The following is a 17,788-nucleotide window of genomic DNA, read 5'->3' on the forward strand; positions in this document are numbered from 1 at the left end:
GTGCGTGCTGCTCCACCAAATCTGCTGGTACATGCCTCGCCTTATCCAACTAAAAATTTTTCGATGAAAAACTAGCGCGGTTGGCCGTATCATTCAAACGGCCATTCTATTCCTATTGCAATTCAATTCCAACTTCTGATAAGTTAGGCAATACTTTGATATTTTAGAAATCTTACGAGTGGAAATGTATGAAAGTTGCAAGGTTAGCATCTTAACTGACCACTGTTATAAGTGTAATCAGGTTAAGCGGGCCACTATATAGGTTAAGTGTTTCACATAATCCGCATACTTTGTGTTTTATCATGATGCTTTTATCAACACCTACTTGTATAAAAAGGAATGTAGCACTTAAACTCGCTTAGAAGTTATTGAATAGAATAAATTGTATACAGAATATTAATTTTAATAGTACTCATTTGTATTTATATGTTCGTGTTCACTTAAATTCATAATATTAACGTTAATGTCATTATGTTTTGTGGTATGATTTCCCTTTTTGAACTTAAAATTGTAATTGAATATGTATATCAAATAATAGGAAATAATCTCAAATTTATTTCCTTATTTCAACAAGTTTGAAATAAGGAAATAAATAATACACTTGAATCATTCCTGGATACATTTGCCGGGTTCATGAACCCTAACTATATATATAACTATACATATATATGGTATTTTAATATTCTCACAACTATATTGTTGTGAGAATATTAAAATACATCTAAAATATTATTTACTGATTATTAAAATATTAATACAAATAATGAAAATATGTTAACAAAAATTTATTACCAAAAATGTACCTACAATAGACTTCAAATGAATTTCTACAAATTCTTTATTCAATGTAAATAAATAATCCAACGAACGATAGCGGAAACGTTATTTTCACTTTTGGGCAATAATAATTATTCATCATGATGCACATTAAGTCATACATGACGCGCGGATACGCACATTTTTCTTAATAAACATTACTCCGACAGAGGATTCGGGGTCATGTTTTGTAAATCCAGCCTCTGCTAAATTGCCCATTGTGGAACGAATGCGGATTTCAGCTGAATTAGCCTAATAGCAGCTCAGTTCTTTAATTCACATTTATTGTCTATTTTATGGAATTTAATTTAAGTTTGTGTTTCATCAACAAAGCTTGCAGCTTTTGGTTGCTAAAATATCATACATTTTCATACGTTTATTTTTCAGTTTTAAGTTTGGTAGCTAAAAATAAGATTTGATTTAATAGAGCTGTTTACACTCGATAGATGAACAAATTAATCTTAAATTTAAACTAAAACATATTTTATAATTTATATATTATCTCATATAACTCAAATCAAAACTTACATTAACATTAATTAAGCTTGTAATAAAAATATTTCACCTTAAGTTTGAATGCATTAAAATTAAGAAAATTAATGAGTGTGAAAATGTGTCGCATAATTATTTGGCTGTAATTAAAAATGCTTACAAATATTTCAAGTAAAAATTACATCGCGACTTATATTAATTACTAGCGACCCGCCCCGGCTTCGCACGGGTGCAATGCTGATACTAAATACACTACAGAAAAATTGTGAACGTTTTATAGGTATAAAAATATAGCGGCCCGCTCCGGCATCGCATGGGTATAAAATACAAAGCCGGGCGGCCGCAAACGCTACGTCCCGCAATTTTTAAATCTGTAATATCTTCGAAAATATTCACTTAAATCATACGGTGTAAAGGGCCATATAGATCTATATTAAATGAACAATGTATCCATGGTATTTAATTGGTTAAGGATTAATGCTGTATTGGTTAAAATCGCTTCGAAAATTAGCCATTATTTGTCGTAAAAAGTAAATGACAAAAAAAAGTTATTGTGGGTTATCCATAAGAGATAGACATATACCATCGCGGACTTTTCTGTAGACCTTTTCAATGTGTATAATACTTAGTACATTATTTTGATAAAACTTGTAGGGTTCAGCCTGCGTTTGCAATGTAAGCGGAATAAATGTAATTTTTTACGACATCACATTAGAAACCTCAAAAATAACAGTACTTCTCCACTACTTAATGGATCTTATTATACATATAAACCTTCCTCTTGAATCACTCTATCTATTAAAAAAAACCGCATCAAAATCCGTTGCGTAGTTTCAAAGATTTAAGCGTACAAAGGGACATAGGGACATAGGGACAGGGAAAGCGACTTTGTTTTATACTATGTAGTGATAGCACTTGGCAGTCTTAGGCCGGCTTCGGGTAATCCTTTAGTGGATTCGCAGACAAAGGTTTTTACGAGGTGTCAGCATGATGAGCCAACAAGCAGGTGCATCATTAGACAGGTCTTAATGAGCGTCGGGAGCGACAACGACTCTTTAAGGGTTACTGGCTATTTCCCCTTGCAATTTTCCCTTGCGAAGGGCAATCGAGTCGCCATAAATACCCTGTCTAGTTTAATTTTCGTTTGCGTTCCACGTTCTAATTGGTTCTTCGTCTGCTTTATGGTGACGAATGTTTGCTAGATACTAACGAGGATGTTTTGCCTATGTCGACGCTGGATTTATAATTCCATGTTAATCTGTAGTATAAAAGGGAATCTAACTTGAAGTCGAAATAATATTATATTGCATTTAAACGTTGTTGTTATTAGTACTTTGTGCTTTAATTACGGTTAGCGGTAGATACCAATAAACCGCATTCATATAACATTCTTGTTTACAATGTTGTTTTTGCTGTATTCAATATTGATTATAAAATATGATTAACCTCTTGATAGACTGATAATATTTTGTGGGCAGATAAAAATATAATAGAGATTGATATCATTAATTTGACCTAAATATTAAAAATTAAACTTTTACCAACTGCTATAAATTACGGCAATGAATTAAAATGTTCGTTTTGCAATATTATCAAAATGACAAGTGCGATTCAACTTGCATACCGTATTGGTACATAAATCAGATTAATGCTGATTCCATATGTACTCGTGCATCGCTCGTATGTACCTAGTTTCACATAATCCTGTTTGGGAACCGGCTGCCAAATTTGCCAGCATACTAGTCTGATCGATGTCGCCACAACCTGCCACGTTGACGTATGCGCTATTGATCGTTCAAACGAATATGAAGAGAAGTAAAAAATTATAGGCGGTAAGTGAGATGAGAACTTCGAAGCAAGCGCCGTTTATATAATGTTTGTGCCACTTAACGTATACGCGATGCTGGATGCCTTTGTCCTTTGCAGAATGTGCAGGGGCGTAAACTGTCATGTTGTCTTTTTATATAATAGTTTAACAATAATGTGTATTGTGTAGCTACACAGTATAGAGAGTTTTTCTTAAGATATAGTGTAAGGATTTTTCCATTAAATATATGATTCCACTACCTACTTTATTTCCTATTATTTATGTTTGTAATGTAAAGTTGCGTCGTCACTATGCAGAATATTTGATTAGATTTTTATATTTGCTTCTTACTACTACAATTTTAAAACAGAAAAAAAAATTAACAATAAATATATTATTCTAGTCATACGAAATTAAAGTGCCCGTAAATTCGGTGTCTGTGTTATTGTTAGGAGATACAATGTGACCCTGACTTAGGAACAGGTATGTGTACACCGTTCTGGAATCGAGCCAGATCTAGAAGAATATTAAGGTGGTGAATATATTTGTAACATTTCTCAAGTCTATTATAATATAATACACTTTGCGGTGTTACTTATTGATTTATTGATTTTTAACTGATGGTCCTATAATATATACTGTTTACTAGTTTAAATTATTTGAGAAAACTACATTCAATTCATTTGCTTCGCTTGTTTCAATAATATAAAAAAAAACTGGTTGTGATACGTTTTTGATGTTACTGTTAATTATAATTATTTATAAAATAACCTTTAATATTAAAATTATTTATAGCTGTATAGAGGATAATAAAAAAATGTTATTAATTTTATAAATACGTCATGGCCTTTGCCTTTTGGCAATGCCAGATTCGTGAATATTGAGGAAGCAGTGGAAGCTGGGACATTTGGCGTGATTTCTGTCACACGTGTTTGGGTTTTTTATTTACTGTTTTGGCGATTTTAACAATATTATATTCACTTTGAGCTGTATTGTGTTCGTTTTTAAGTGTTTAGTTGGTGGTTTTAGTGGTAAGTGTACTAACAATTAACTAATATGGGCCCCGATCCACCTGATCCCCCTAAGCCCCCGGACGTTCAGGAAAGAAGTATGGAATTGGACATCTCTCAGAATAAGAGGCAAAGGTGTCCGTCACCTGAATCTACAGATGAATCTCCTATTAAACGCTTTGTTCCATCAGATCCCATTTCACCTCCTGTTAACCCGTCTATATTCATTGATTCTATTTTAAATAATCCTATAAGATATAGTGGTGATGAAGTTGGACCATACATTGTACATGTATCTCGCGTAGAAAACGATCCTTCTGCTGGCCTGTCCATCCGCCCCATCAAATTTGGATCTTTCTTGTATAGCCAAAAAATACCTAATATTTTAAGAGACGGAGTAAAATCTGTTGGCCGGAACAGGATTTCAGTTGAGTTTGCATCGGCTGAAGATGCTAATAATTTTATATCTTTACCTGCTTTGGCCGAAGCTAAATTTAAGGCATTCATTCCTACCTATCACATCACCCGCATGGGTATTGTAAAAGGAATACCTGTGGAATGGTCCATGGATGATTTGGTGGAGTGTGCAGAATTTCCTAACAGGCATGGTCGCATTCTTAAAGCACGTAGACTTAACAAAAAATCTAGTCTTGATGGAATTACAACTTGGGTCCCGTCCCAAACAGTGGTTCTAACTTTCCTGGGTCAAGTAATGCCAACAAAAATCTATTGTAGGTACACTTCACTCCCCGTAGAAATTTATCATTATCCAACCATCCAGTGCCACAAGTGCTGTCGCTTTGGGCACATCCGTGACCAGTGCCGCTCAAAAGAGAGGTGCTACAAATGTACGCAAAACCACTCAGGTGACTCCTGCCCCATTCAAGAATCACAGGCACTATGTGTCCACTGCAATGGCACTCACTTCGCCATTGACAAAAATTGCCCTGAACACAGCCGGCAAAAGTCAATTAAACTTTTAATGGCCACAGAGGGTATATCATTCGAGGAAGCCTCTAAGCTTACCCCTTCAGTGTACAGACCTTTTTCAGAAACAGCCAGTTTTGTCTTTGCGCCCAAATCTCAGCAATCACCCGTTTTCCCCATTCCTTCTATGAAACAATCGAATAGTATCCGTCAAACCCGTCCTCTTAATAAAACCTCATACAAAAAGACTTATTCTATGCCCCCTCGCACCCATGCACCATTAGGTAAAACTTATGATGTAGCTGCACACCGCCAAATAACTCAGGAATTACCTTCTACCCAACCGAATGGTTGTGCCTTACCCCATCCCCAAAACCCTGACCCCCCTGTTGTAAAGTCCTCTAATGTTGAATTGTATGTTACAGCATTAGAAACTTTCCTGAAAAAAACAGATTCTGTACCGACCAACGTTGCCCATAGACTAATAAACCTTATCTCTTTATTTAACAATTATGGCCCTCACAATCCTTCAATGGAATGCTCAAAGCATTCGTCCGAAATGTCATGAAGTACTTGACCTTATTTCAACCCACAACCCTATAGCTTTTGCCATCTCGGAGACGTGGCTAGTTCCCGGAAGTCATTTTCGGATTCCTGGCTTTTTCTGTCTGCGAGATGACAGAGCCGATGGGTATGCTGGAACAGCACTTTTACTTAGACATTGTATAAATTTCTCTCGCATTCTATTACCTATGCATGATCAGCGTATTAACGCTGTGGCCGCAAGATGTAATAATGTCTCTATTATTTCTGTCTACATTTCTCATCCTCATCCTTCTATTATACCTGATCTGTCACTTATATTTTCCTCCGTACCGTCTCCTATTTTAGTATTGGGCGATTTTAATGCTCAGCACACTTCTTGGGGATCTTCTGTTTGCAATACTTTTGGACACCTGCTAATGGATCTGCTGGATGACCTTGACCTATGTGTAATTAACGACGGATCTCCCACTAGGAGAGTCCTTCCTAATCAGAGTATTTCCTCTGTAGTCGATCTATGTATTTGTTCTTCCTCCTTAGCTTCATCCCTCACCAATTTAACTCTTTCTAGTACTCACGGTAGCGACCATTTCCCTCTTCTTTCTTCTCTTTCCCAGTCTGTTACCCCAATGACTTCTTCTTTTCCACCCTTACTCATGTATAGACTTTGTAAAGCAAACTGGCAGAATTATGCTACTGGTCTTGACAATCTGGTTGAGTCCCTTCCTTCCGTTTCTCTTCATAACAATTTATGTACTTATTCTGACTTTGTGGATTGTATTAAAAACGCAGCAGCGAATAACATCCCTCTTAAATCTGTTTCCAACTCTGGTTCTCGCAAAGTCTCTCCGCCATGGTGGGACGATGAATGCTCAACTTCTGTCAACTCAAGGAGAGAGGCCGAAATTCAGTACAATGCTTCCATGTCCGTTGAAAATTTTATACACTATAAAAGAATAGCCGCGCGTACCAAGCTTTTTCTTAAAAATAAAAAGAAAGCAGGCTGGCGAACATTTTGCGAGAGTCTGTCGCCTAGAACACCTGCAACGGTTATTTGGAAGAACATACGTAAATTTCGTGGCTCTCTTTCTTGTAACGACATAGATTCCAATGACTCTTCAGTGTGGCTTGAAGAGTTTGCTGATAAGTTCTCCCCTCCCTTTGTTCCTTCTTTAGATTCTTTTCCTATGGCCACTGGTCCGCTCGTCTCATCTCATGACAACAATATGGAAGCCATATTCTCCCTGGAAGAGCTAAATGTATCCCTTAGCGGCCTTTTAGACTCTTCTCCCGGATTAGATGGCATTCCTTATTCTTTCATACGCCAATCCGGCCCCATAGCCAAGCAGTACTTTTTAAACTTAGTAAACTCCTTTTATGAATACGGTTACATCCCTGACTCTTGGAAATCACATCTCATAATTCCTTTACTAAAACCAGGTAAACAAGCCTGTTGTGCCGACTCATATCGACCAATCGCTCTTTCTTCGTGTCTGTCTAAGATAGCTGAACACATGGTTAAAAATAGACTCGAGTGGCTTGTAGAAAATAGGAGACTGTTATCCGGGTCTCAATTTGGATTTAGAAAGGGTATGAGCGTACTGGATTGTTTAGGCATTTTATCCACTGACATTCGATCGGCCTTTGAAAGAAAGCAGTATTTGGTAGGCGTTTTTTTAGATATAGCGTCTGCCTACGACAATGTACTTCTTCCGGTACTCAGAAACAAATTGTTACAGCTGAGTATCCCAGTGAGGATGATACGATTTATCTGCAATCTTTTAATGTCAAGATCCATTCAAGTGCGTCATAACTCTCATATTTCTTCCACTAGACTTACCTGGAAGGGGCTCCCTCAAGGATCGGTATTAAGTCCTCTCTAATATGCTATCTACACTTTCAACTTGGACACGACGGTCACATCATTCTGTGACATACTTCAATATGCAGACGACATAACCTTATTTGCTCAGTCCCATGACATGGATGAAATCACCTCGCGCCTTAATTCAGCTTTGTCGTATCTTCGTGATTGGCTGTCGGATCATGGTATGACTGTATCTGTACCAAAATGTTGTGTTGTAGTTTTCACTAAAAAGCGCCACATTCCCGCACCAACCTTAATACTGGGCGATGAACCAATTCCAGTCACTAATAAAGTTAAATATCTAGGCGTTATATTGGATTCAAGGTTATCTGGTTCCCCACATGTTAACTACATCAGTCAAAAATGCGAAAAAGGGATTAATATATTACGATCTCTGGCAGGAGTATGGTGGGGGGCCCACCCATACTGTCAGAAACTTATTTATAATGCTGTGGTGCGTAGTCACTTAGACTATGCTTCCTTCATACTCGATCCATGCAATAAGACGGCACTGAATAAACTAGACAAAGTGCAATCTCGTTGTCTACGCTTGATTACCGGAGCAATGAAATCTACCCCGGTTAACGCCCTGCAGGTTGAGTGTGTTGACCCTCCCCTAGCTCTCCGCAGACAGTATCTGTGTGATAAATATTTTTTTAAATCCATCTATAACTCTTCCCATATCCTTTGGCCCAAACTCCATAATCTCCTTCAAATCTCCACTAGTCAAAATCTCCGACCCTCTGCTAATTTTTCTTGTTTACTAAAAAGCTTCATAAGATTCACCCGTCTGCCTGATCCTACTGTTCAGTTTGAACTTTATCCTCTCTTCTCCGTTAACTTCCAGTCACTTACGTACAATCCACCCATACTTTTAAATTGTGGCATAACTAAAGATACAATTAACGCTAATGCTACATTTAATGAAATTGTAGCCAATAAATGGCCCAATTGGCACCTCTTTTTTACCGATGCCTCAAAAATGTCCGATATGTCATGTGTGGGAGTCGCTGTTTGGTACCCTCAATCCAGCATTATTCTTCAGTTTAAGTGCCCCCCTTTATCTACTGTTTACACTGGTGAAGCTACAGGCATTCTCGAAGCCCTCAATTTCATTATCTCTCACAACCTTGATAAAGCGGTTATATTTTCCGACTCATTAAGCTGCCTCCAAGCCCTTCTATCTAATCCTTTTCGATCTAAATCCTGTCACCCCTTGATTTTAAGAATACGTGTGGTGCTTCTAAATTGCCTCAATAAGGGTCTCCACATTCAAATCACTTACGTACCAGGTCATACTGGTATAGGGGGAGATGGCTGACTCTTTGGCTAAGTCTGCTACGCAAGTGGGTTGCAATACTCACTTCAGTAATTATAGTCAAGACCTTGTTCCACTATCAAAATTGCGTTTGGATGGGAAGTGGTTGAATCTTTGGCAAGAGTCCAGCCGCACAAAAGGTAAATTCTATTGGGATATTCAGCCTACTATTCCACACAAACCGTGGTTTTTCCGTTTTCGCAAATTTGACAAACTAGTAACATCCACTATCTGTCGACTCCGCTTCGGCCATGCTTGTACTCCTGTCCACCTGGCGAAAATTAGAGTACGTGATCACTCTATTTGTGAGTGTGGTTTGGATGAAGGCACTACTGACCACCTATTCTTTGAATGTACCAAGCTTCGTTCTTCATTACTGGATGTCCTCCCTCCTGAAATCCCTCGTCCCACAAATTTTAAATGTTTGTTGACATTAGTGCCTTCCAAATTTGTTGAAATTCTATCTAAATTTATTTCCTTTAACAAACTAAAGTATTAACCCCTTATTATATTTATAAACTATATTAGTGTATCCTGTAGTCTGTAATATATATAACCTGTATTGTCTTATGTGTTTGTTCTAGCCGCTCCAAGTTGATCAAAATTTCTGCATTTTCCCACTCAGTTCCAAATGTTAAATGTCACAACCGAACAAGTCTAACTGGCTGAAATTTGAGTCCTGTCTCTCCCATATATACTGGACATTGGCGAAGTCCCTTTTTATTGGGTGGAGCCATTAATTAAGAGAAGAAGAAGAAGAGGAAGCAGTGTTGTTTTCCACGAAATTACGAATGGCAAAAATAACTTGGAACAATAAAATGTTGAAATAGAATCATAATACAATAATATTATAATCAATGTGTTTACAAAAACAAATATTATCTTATTATCTTATTATCTTATAATTAGTTGTTTAATAAAATAATATCATAGTCACGGTGTTGATTAAATACGGAGCCGCGATCGTCACAGGATGAACTAACAATCTAATGACTTTACAAACAGTAACCGAACCAGAATATTATTTAAGTGGCCAGTTGCTGTCAAAACTTTAACACTAACAGAGCACTAAATCGTCGTGAAGTTGCAGGTGAAGTTATCAAACTTCCAATTCAGTAATTAACCGTGTTCACAGTTTGAACGTTACACATGACTGTTTTCCCTAAACGACAATAAATTTGCCTATGACTTATTGGCTTTTAATAAGTCTTATTACAATGTCAATTAAATTAATTAAATTCAATTCTCTTTAGTTAATGTCAATTTGTATTCTAAAGTACGGCAAGAATAACCCTGAAACATAAATAATAATTTAATTGTATATATATTACAATGGTATACTGGTAAAAACGTCTTATAAATTACTATGAAATAAGCATAGAGATAATAAATAAATAAATAAAAATAAAATCATCTTTATTTGGTTCTCACAACATTAAAAGGTTACAAAACTCAATTATACTACACAAAGAGAGGATAACGTAGATCATAGTATATTGTACGTAACTATTATACCAAAATAACGCATTAATAGTACATACTCCGAACTAAACAGGTCAGGTGTTTGACATCAAATAAGACCATCCTTACATATTTATTTATTCAAGTAATAGCATACCGAAAAGCAACCCACGCTTTATTCAAATTTGAATATTTAAAAATTACTGTCTACTTTCTACTTCGTAGTTTTAAGCTATTTAAATTATAATTTATTATTGATATAGATGTCTGTACTGTGAAGTCTTGTGGGTAACATAAAAGTACAGGTACTTTTCGAAATTAACAAAAAATTTAAAAATTCATCAATTTTATAGGAGATCCAATATAATACGATCCGTTTATACACGACTATTTATGTTCTTTCTGGATCTTTGGTAGATTAATGAAAGGATTTGATTTCTATACATTAATAAGTAAGTGAGCAAATAGTTTTGTTCTAGTAAATACCTCAAAATGGTATTGCTCACAGCATAACTGCTCCCTTGGTAGAATGAAATGTTCATGACCGTTCCAATCGACACCTCCTCGTAGCAATTCCCAGTAGAGTCTTGTCCGGTAAAACGCCTTCGTCTAGTTGAACATAGTATCTTAAACATCTATTTGTCCGTGAAGAAAATCTCCATCTTTCAGCCAAATGTAGCATACCTATGTTTTTCCAAAACCCTTAAAGAGACATGCAAATATATGTTACTTATATAACAATTGCTAACATAAGTAGGTATGTGTTACAAGATTTTCATACTAAAGAGAAGTATTGAGTTACGATAAACATGTATAGAATTAACTTGTAGACTAAGAATAGAATGGTGAGCGTAGACATTGCCAAACTATTTGGAATAGATACATGCCTTTTGCATTTACTTGCTTAAAATGATTTAACTATTCAGGCCGTTCAGAGGACATATTTCATAATATAAATACTATAACGCAGTAGAAGCAAATAAATCAATTTATAGAAAATATATTGATATAGACAAATAACAAGGTAACACATAGGTACATATGTAGGTACTGTAATTTATAGGTTCACCTTTTAAGAATGACATATTTAATATGATGGATTATTTTTCCGACCCAAATATCGACCAATAGAATTGCACCATTCGACGTCACGTGGTACAACCTACATGGTATTATACTGATAATTTTTTGAAAATTTTCTCTGGTCGTTGACGTCAAACTGACAGGTTGAATTCAATTGTGAAATTATTGGCCGACATTTGGGACGGAAAAATAATCCCCCGAATACCACACGAGCTTCAAAATTATCTGGCATTTCCCTCAAGGTTCCCTGCAAAGTGCAAACAAATAAAGTCGTTAAGTTTTTCAGGAAAAATCACTCGCGCATCGCGCTCGTGATTTTTTAACCTTGACTAAAAACTTGACTCCTTCATTTGTTTGCAACGAACCTATCGGAAAATACCCGATAATTTTGAAGCTCTTGTGGTATTATATAAGTGAATATCTGACGATATTTTGAATGAAGATTAGAAATATTTACATAACAAAGTAATTGAATTTTTAATATTCGTTTACTTGGGGCTTTAACATAATTGAATTATTAATATATTCAAGCATTAGATATAGTATGGAACGTAAATCTCGTATTCGATCGTAAAAACTGTTCCCCAGAGCGGTTAAGTAACTCTGTTTCATTGGAATCGAGCCGTACCATTGTCCTCACACGCACTCTAAGAAAAGGCCAATTTCTGAGATTTCCGAAGGGCTTAGCTTCATTTCCTTTTATATCTCCCCAGATACTAAATTCGTCCAACCAATAATAAAAAATTGTCTGGGACAACCGGAATGGACTTGACGTAAAAATTTACTCTCAATCCCACAGCGAATTGAGCTCTAATACGAGGAAATCGATATTTAAGAAAGCACCGATGTTTTTATTGATTGATCTTTAAAATTTCAATGTGAAAGAAGTTTGGTTAAAAATATAAGCAAATTTTCGAAATCTCTAACTGCTTGCTGTCGTGATGTTATATGTATATTACGAACCTAATTAAGTACTTATTTAATCTCATGATTTATTTTAAAAAATACAAAAAAAAAACTAGTAGGAAAGATTTCAATATTGAAAGGGGCCTTTATTTAAACATTTTTCATATAGCTTTAGTTTATTTTCCGCACTAAACATCAAACATATCAATGAACCACAAACAATATCTTAACTAACTACTTAACACACGTTATAATGCTGGCACTATGTCTTAAGGGGGCGCATAAAGCAAAATAACCAATCTTCTATTAGATGATACGTGTAATATGCAAGACCAATTAATCTAAAAAATAAAATATATATCAAACTAGATGATATGTTCAACGATTCTGTTTAATCAAAAACATAAAATATTAAAATTTACTCGATAAAAAAAAATCACCAAGTTAGCTCTAATTTTCACACTTTTACGTTTTCTACTTGACATGGTAATACTTATTATGATTTTTTTTTCATAAACAATTAAATTAAAACATTTGCAAGATATTTGTCAGAGCATTTTGTGTTATTACTTTTAGTTTTGGTTTTATCTGCGATAAACCACTTTTATCGTGACAAAATCAAACGTTTATCTCGAGAAAAAAAGAGCGCCTAGTTTAATGTCTTTAATTTATTGTGTAACTATTTTATAATGTGTGTATAAATAAACGTTTTTCATTTTTTTCATTTCATCTAACCAAACAATGTAATTTTCTCTGAAAAACAAATTCAATACATTTTTAATAACGAAGAATGATGTAGAAAATTCTATTCAGAGTATAAATATTTTATTGAGAAATTTTATTAGGACGCATAGAGCGGGCCATATGCGTGTAAGGACTTATATGCTGTCTAACCCATATCAAATCGGTAACAACTTCGATTGTTAAGACAAGGGCACTGGTCGCGTAACCAACGAAAGGGATTTAATGTAGCTTTTTTAATGTCATCACAAGGGCAGCTGTGACAAAGTACCGAACTAAACATTTCAATCACGAGAATTATATAAATGAATCCTATATTTCACCATTCGAAAAGTATTGAAGCGTTAATAATAAGATATTCGGTTATGAAAACCATGCCCCAGACAGACAGCTTTGGAACTTTGAATTTCTAACTTGGGGAGTCACATATTTTAGGGTCGCGATGTCACTTAGAGAGTCTCCGATACTACGCTTTTCGCTTTTAGAATTTAAGTGCTTAAAAACTTCTTCAAGTTCTTTTTAACTTTTACCAGATTACGTTTGACATTTTGAGATCAATTTTTTGTTTTATTTTATTGAAATTTGACAGGATCTTTCATGTTATTTTACAATTTCCTTCTAATGAATCCTCAATTACAGAATACATAATAGTAGCTAAACGCTACCTCAATATCAATTCCTTCAATATCATTAACTATAGACAGAAATTATTATTTTTTCGTTGTTATAAAACCTGAATCTAATAATAAATGTACATTTTGCTTTCATTTTAATTTATGACGCAATATTCTACTTTATTGTTACCGTTTGCCTAACAGATGCATTGCTCAGATAGCTTACTTATAAATCAGGCTTTGATTTGAATACTGTAATGAGATCTTACAAGTACGCGATAGCAGCCGGTATTTTTGCGAAGTTCGTATAATAGGGGCTCTTTGTATTCAACGATGGATTTGTTTTTCACGTATGCGGTAATACAATTAGGGAGTTTTTAAGGTTTCTTGGCATAATTTTGTATTGTTTGTTTAGAAAAATCTATTACGATGACATGTTGACGCACTTTTTAATTAATTGAATTTATTCATAATAATTTGATGATTATTTCTCTAGTGTGAACACGAATACCTTGAGCCAATTTAATAAACTGCTAGTCCTGCTGAACACTTTAAATCTGTATTGATTACGACGAACATCCAAATTGAAAAATGTATTATCTATGCTGCGATAATCGGTCCGGGCCGAATAAAAAAATTCAGCCTGCCACAATTTTAGAATTGTTGGCAGATATATAACCGACAACTTTGATGTTTACAATTAAAAATTGAGTTTTGTTACATAGTTCAGCCAATTTGTATATTCCGCATTTGCCGGAAGGCACTTGGCTTCATGCACAATTGTCGGGAATCGCCCATGCATTGCTACGAATTTAGATTTTATTTTAGTTCCTCGTGTGAAAATTCGAGCAAAAAAGGATTTCGTTTAAAAATATCAAAGCTAATATCGACTAAACCCACTGTGAATGTTATGCGATTTTGATACTTACTTTCGCTTGAGAAATATAGTTTAGATTATGAAAACAGGATCGTAGTACATGTAGTGTATTAGATAAAAGTTATGCTGTTTATAAAAAGTCATTGAAGTTCTTTTTATAAAAGAAACTAATTGAAGTATCTTATTTCTAATTACTTGAGATAATATATCGGACGAAAAATCAATGTTCCTTTACCTTTATAAAAAGCTCTACAAACGTAAAATTATTTTTTTAAATTATTTCAGCTTGATAAATATTATTTAGACTGTAGCAAACTGTTGCTAAAATTGACATTTATTCCGATTTATAAGCTTTGTTTATGTGATTAAAATTTTACAATCAACTATAAATAGGTTTCAAGAAACTTAAGTCATAATGAAAACGTGCGGCTTTTAGTATAGAAAGTTTTAACGATACACCGTTTACTCAAAATGTAAATTACAACTAAGGAGACGTGGCAGGAGAGTTAAAGCATCTCAGAAGATACAAAAGCCACTGGATTAGGTCATTAAACGACTTTCTTGGCATGCATGTTTGGAAAGTGAGAGTCAATATATTGCGGGGTTAATATTAGGTACTTACTATGTTTATCAAAATAATGTGAATTCTATTTTAGTATCTAATTAATATTACTATGTACCTATATTAAAATAATAAATTAACTATTTTAACACCCAACTGCTGTTCATGAATTGACTTCACGAAAATTTTTTTTCGTGAAACAATTGGCATCACGAAAATTTTGTATGTTCTAGATCTAGAATAACAAAACTCGAATCAATAAACGCTTCTAATAATAATGTTATAAATGTCCCTCAAATTGACCCTCAGTCTTTCGTACATGCAAAATATAATTTCACTGTAGCAGAATTAAAATAAGCTCGTAATTGTGCCACTGCATTTAGTTATCACGTAGCATGTTTAGATCAACTGTCAGGGCAGTTAATACCGTGCAAAGTTGTAATTTTGGTAAGCGTGTTAAATGCATAATACTAGAATAATTTGTGAATTCGGAACGTTAATATTTTGCCAACAATTCGTACATGTAGTTATTAAGTTTGAAAGTTATTTTGTTTTTAAGATATTTCTATTATGCAGATAAACTTTTTACTCTATATGATTGTAAATTACCCTAATTACCTTTCATTTCCTATAAAGCCATATAGGACATGTAAGAAAATATCGAGAGTTGTTACTTTGTTGTAGAAACATAGCCCTGAAAAGTGTTACTATTTTAGAACACTGCTAACTAATCCATAAATCTGAATAATCACCTTCCCCACTAATCGGGGCATTCTAGAATCAAAGTAGATTATTTCCAAGTGGCAATTAATCGGAGATATAAAGTCTCCAACGCGTACTTTGCCGTAGCTTAGGGATTAAGCGGGAACGCTTTCTCGGAGACCACGACAATGTAGTTTCTTTGAAGTGCAAACGTCACTGTAATAACCCGTAGAAGTTATAATCTAGAGAGTTAATGACTGTGATTTTATATAAGTGAAAATAATTCTCGCTTCCCCAAGGGAGCAGTGAGATTACAAACTTATTATCTACTTCGCTGAGTTTTTATTGTTTGTCGGAGATAACAGATAGGCACGGCTTAATGACGGTATACACTTGTATATATAAAGTAGGGAGTTTATATACTTTAACGTGTGTTATTAATCAAGTTAGCAGTTGAGAACTTATGAAGAGCTATGTAAGGTAAAAGCAGAAACAGGGAGCACCGTCCCGTCTCGGGAGATTTCCATTATATTAGTTTTCATCTTCGTATAAATTTTAGACAGAAAATCACTACTTGTTTGACTTGTTTGGTCTTAGCATAAATTTTGTTTGAATATTGTTTCTATTAATATTGTGATTTCTAGAGAACGAATATAGATTTGAAGAATTGTAATACTATTTCATACAATAATTAAAAAAATAAAGGGATCTGTAATAAAAACGGTACAACACAATCCATTTTCTTAGAATAATTGTACAAAGTGTGATTAATATGGATTGATATACCACTTTTTATGAATATTGTAAGTATGGTATGCTGTTGAGGATTCATATTAAATTTTTTATTGAATTGTTTTTTTAAAACATTGATTGATGTATACTTATAACAAACAATAATAAAATAAAAATATCGATCATTGTTAATAGTGAAATTTGAAAATTGTTGCTTTATTTTATAGGTCACACGAAGAGGTTACAATACTAATAATTTCTTGCATAACAATCTTTAAAAATTATACAACTATTATAATTATATTTTATTCTCAAGTGACATAGAGCCTAGATATTTATTATTATCGAGGCGAAATAATCACTATAGTTCACAATATCTAGCGACACCGAATAATAAAATTGTTATAGCTAAGAGGGGGTGTCGCTATTTTCATGAGGGCATTAAGTCAAGCTGCCGGGAGACGGGGTGGCATTAATCTGTTTACGAGATATCGGGTTATATAACCTGCCTACCTGGAATTACCATGTACCGACGTAACTTATTACATCGCCTAAGACAAACAGCGTGTTCGGCCTGTTCGTACACTATAACTTGTTACTTGTAGGTATCTACTATCATATCGTATAGTTAGAGAAATATACATGGGCTTCATTTCATAATCTCCCAACAATTCAGTTGTTAGAGTAATTGACTCATACACAGGCATTATATATCTACTGACGATTCAGTGTTTTTTTAAGACATTAGCGATTATTAACGGGGACATGAATGATCACAATCTTCCATTTACTTCAGATGGATATAAAAATAATGATCTCAGATGGTTAGATTATATTTATTCTTCCAAGAAGATTTGCCTACTTAATAAAAGTAAAAGAGGAAAAATATTTCTGCTAAAAACTTCTCCACCTACTCGAATTGAAAATAGTTGAGTTTCTCATTAAAATACCTATTAGTATTATCTTCAAATTTCTGTTAACTATAATATTACATTCTATGAAGTAGGTACATATCCATTGTCCAATATTCCATAATTATAAGTTTGTTTCATATATTAAAAATTTATCATAGCCTACCGCTATAGCCGTGGGCGAAAGGTCACAAAATTGTTGCTACAATCTATATTAAATTATAAAATATCCGATATGGAACTTTATCAAATTTTTACTATTGCTGGATAAATATTAACCAGGAAATTGAGCAAAAAATTTAAAAAAATATATATAAGAAATAGGCTTATTATAGGTATAACATTTTATAGATCATGTCATCTTCCAAGGTTAAATGTAAGTAGTATATATTTCAGTTATGATAACATTAAGACAACAT

The 17,788-nt window shown here is 34.2% G+C and overlaps 1 protein-coding gene across 1 annotated transcript; it reads left to right on the top strand.

Annotated features, from left to right (window-relative positions):
- The first annotated feature begins 4,171 nt into the window (after positions 1–4,171).
- LOC149900144 (uncharacterized) lies at positions 4,172–5,620 on the top strand. Its single transcript, XM_090113376.1, has one exon. The coding sequence runs from the start codon at positions 4,172–4,174 to the stop codon at positions 5,618–5,620; it is 1,449 nt and encodes a 482-aa protein (XP_089969502.1).
- Positions 5,621–17,788: the final 12,168 nt, after the last annotated feature.

Source organism: Colias eurytheme, chromosome 19, assembly GCF_061535395.1.
Source record: "Colias eurytheme isolate Ceu_HAF_F1 chromosome 19, ilColEury1 Martin Lab GWU primary, whole genome shotgun sequence".
NCBI classification, from domain to species: Eukaryota; Metazoa; Arthropoda; class Insecta; order Lepidoptera; family Pieridae; genus Colias; species Colias eurytheme.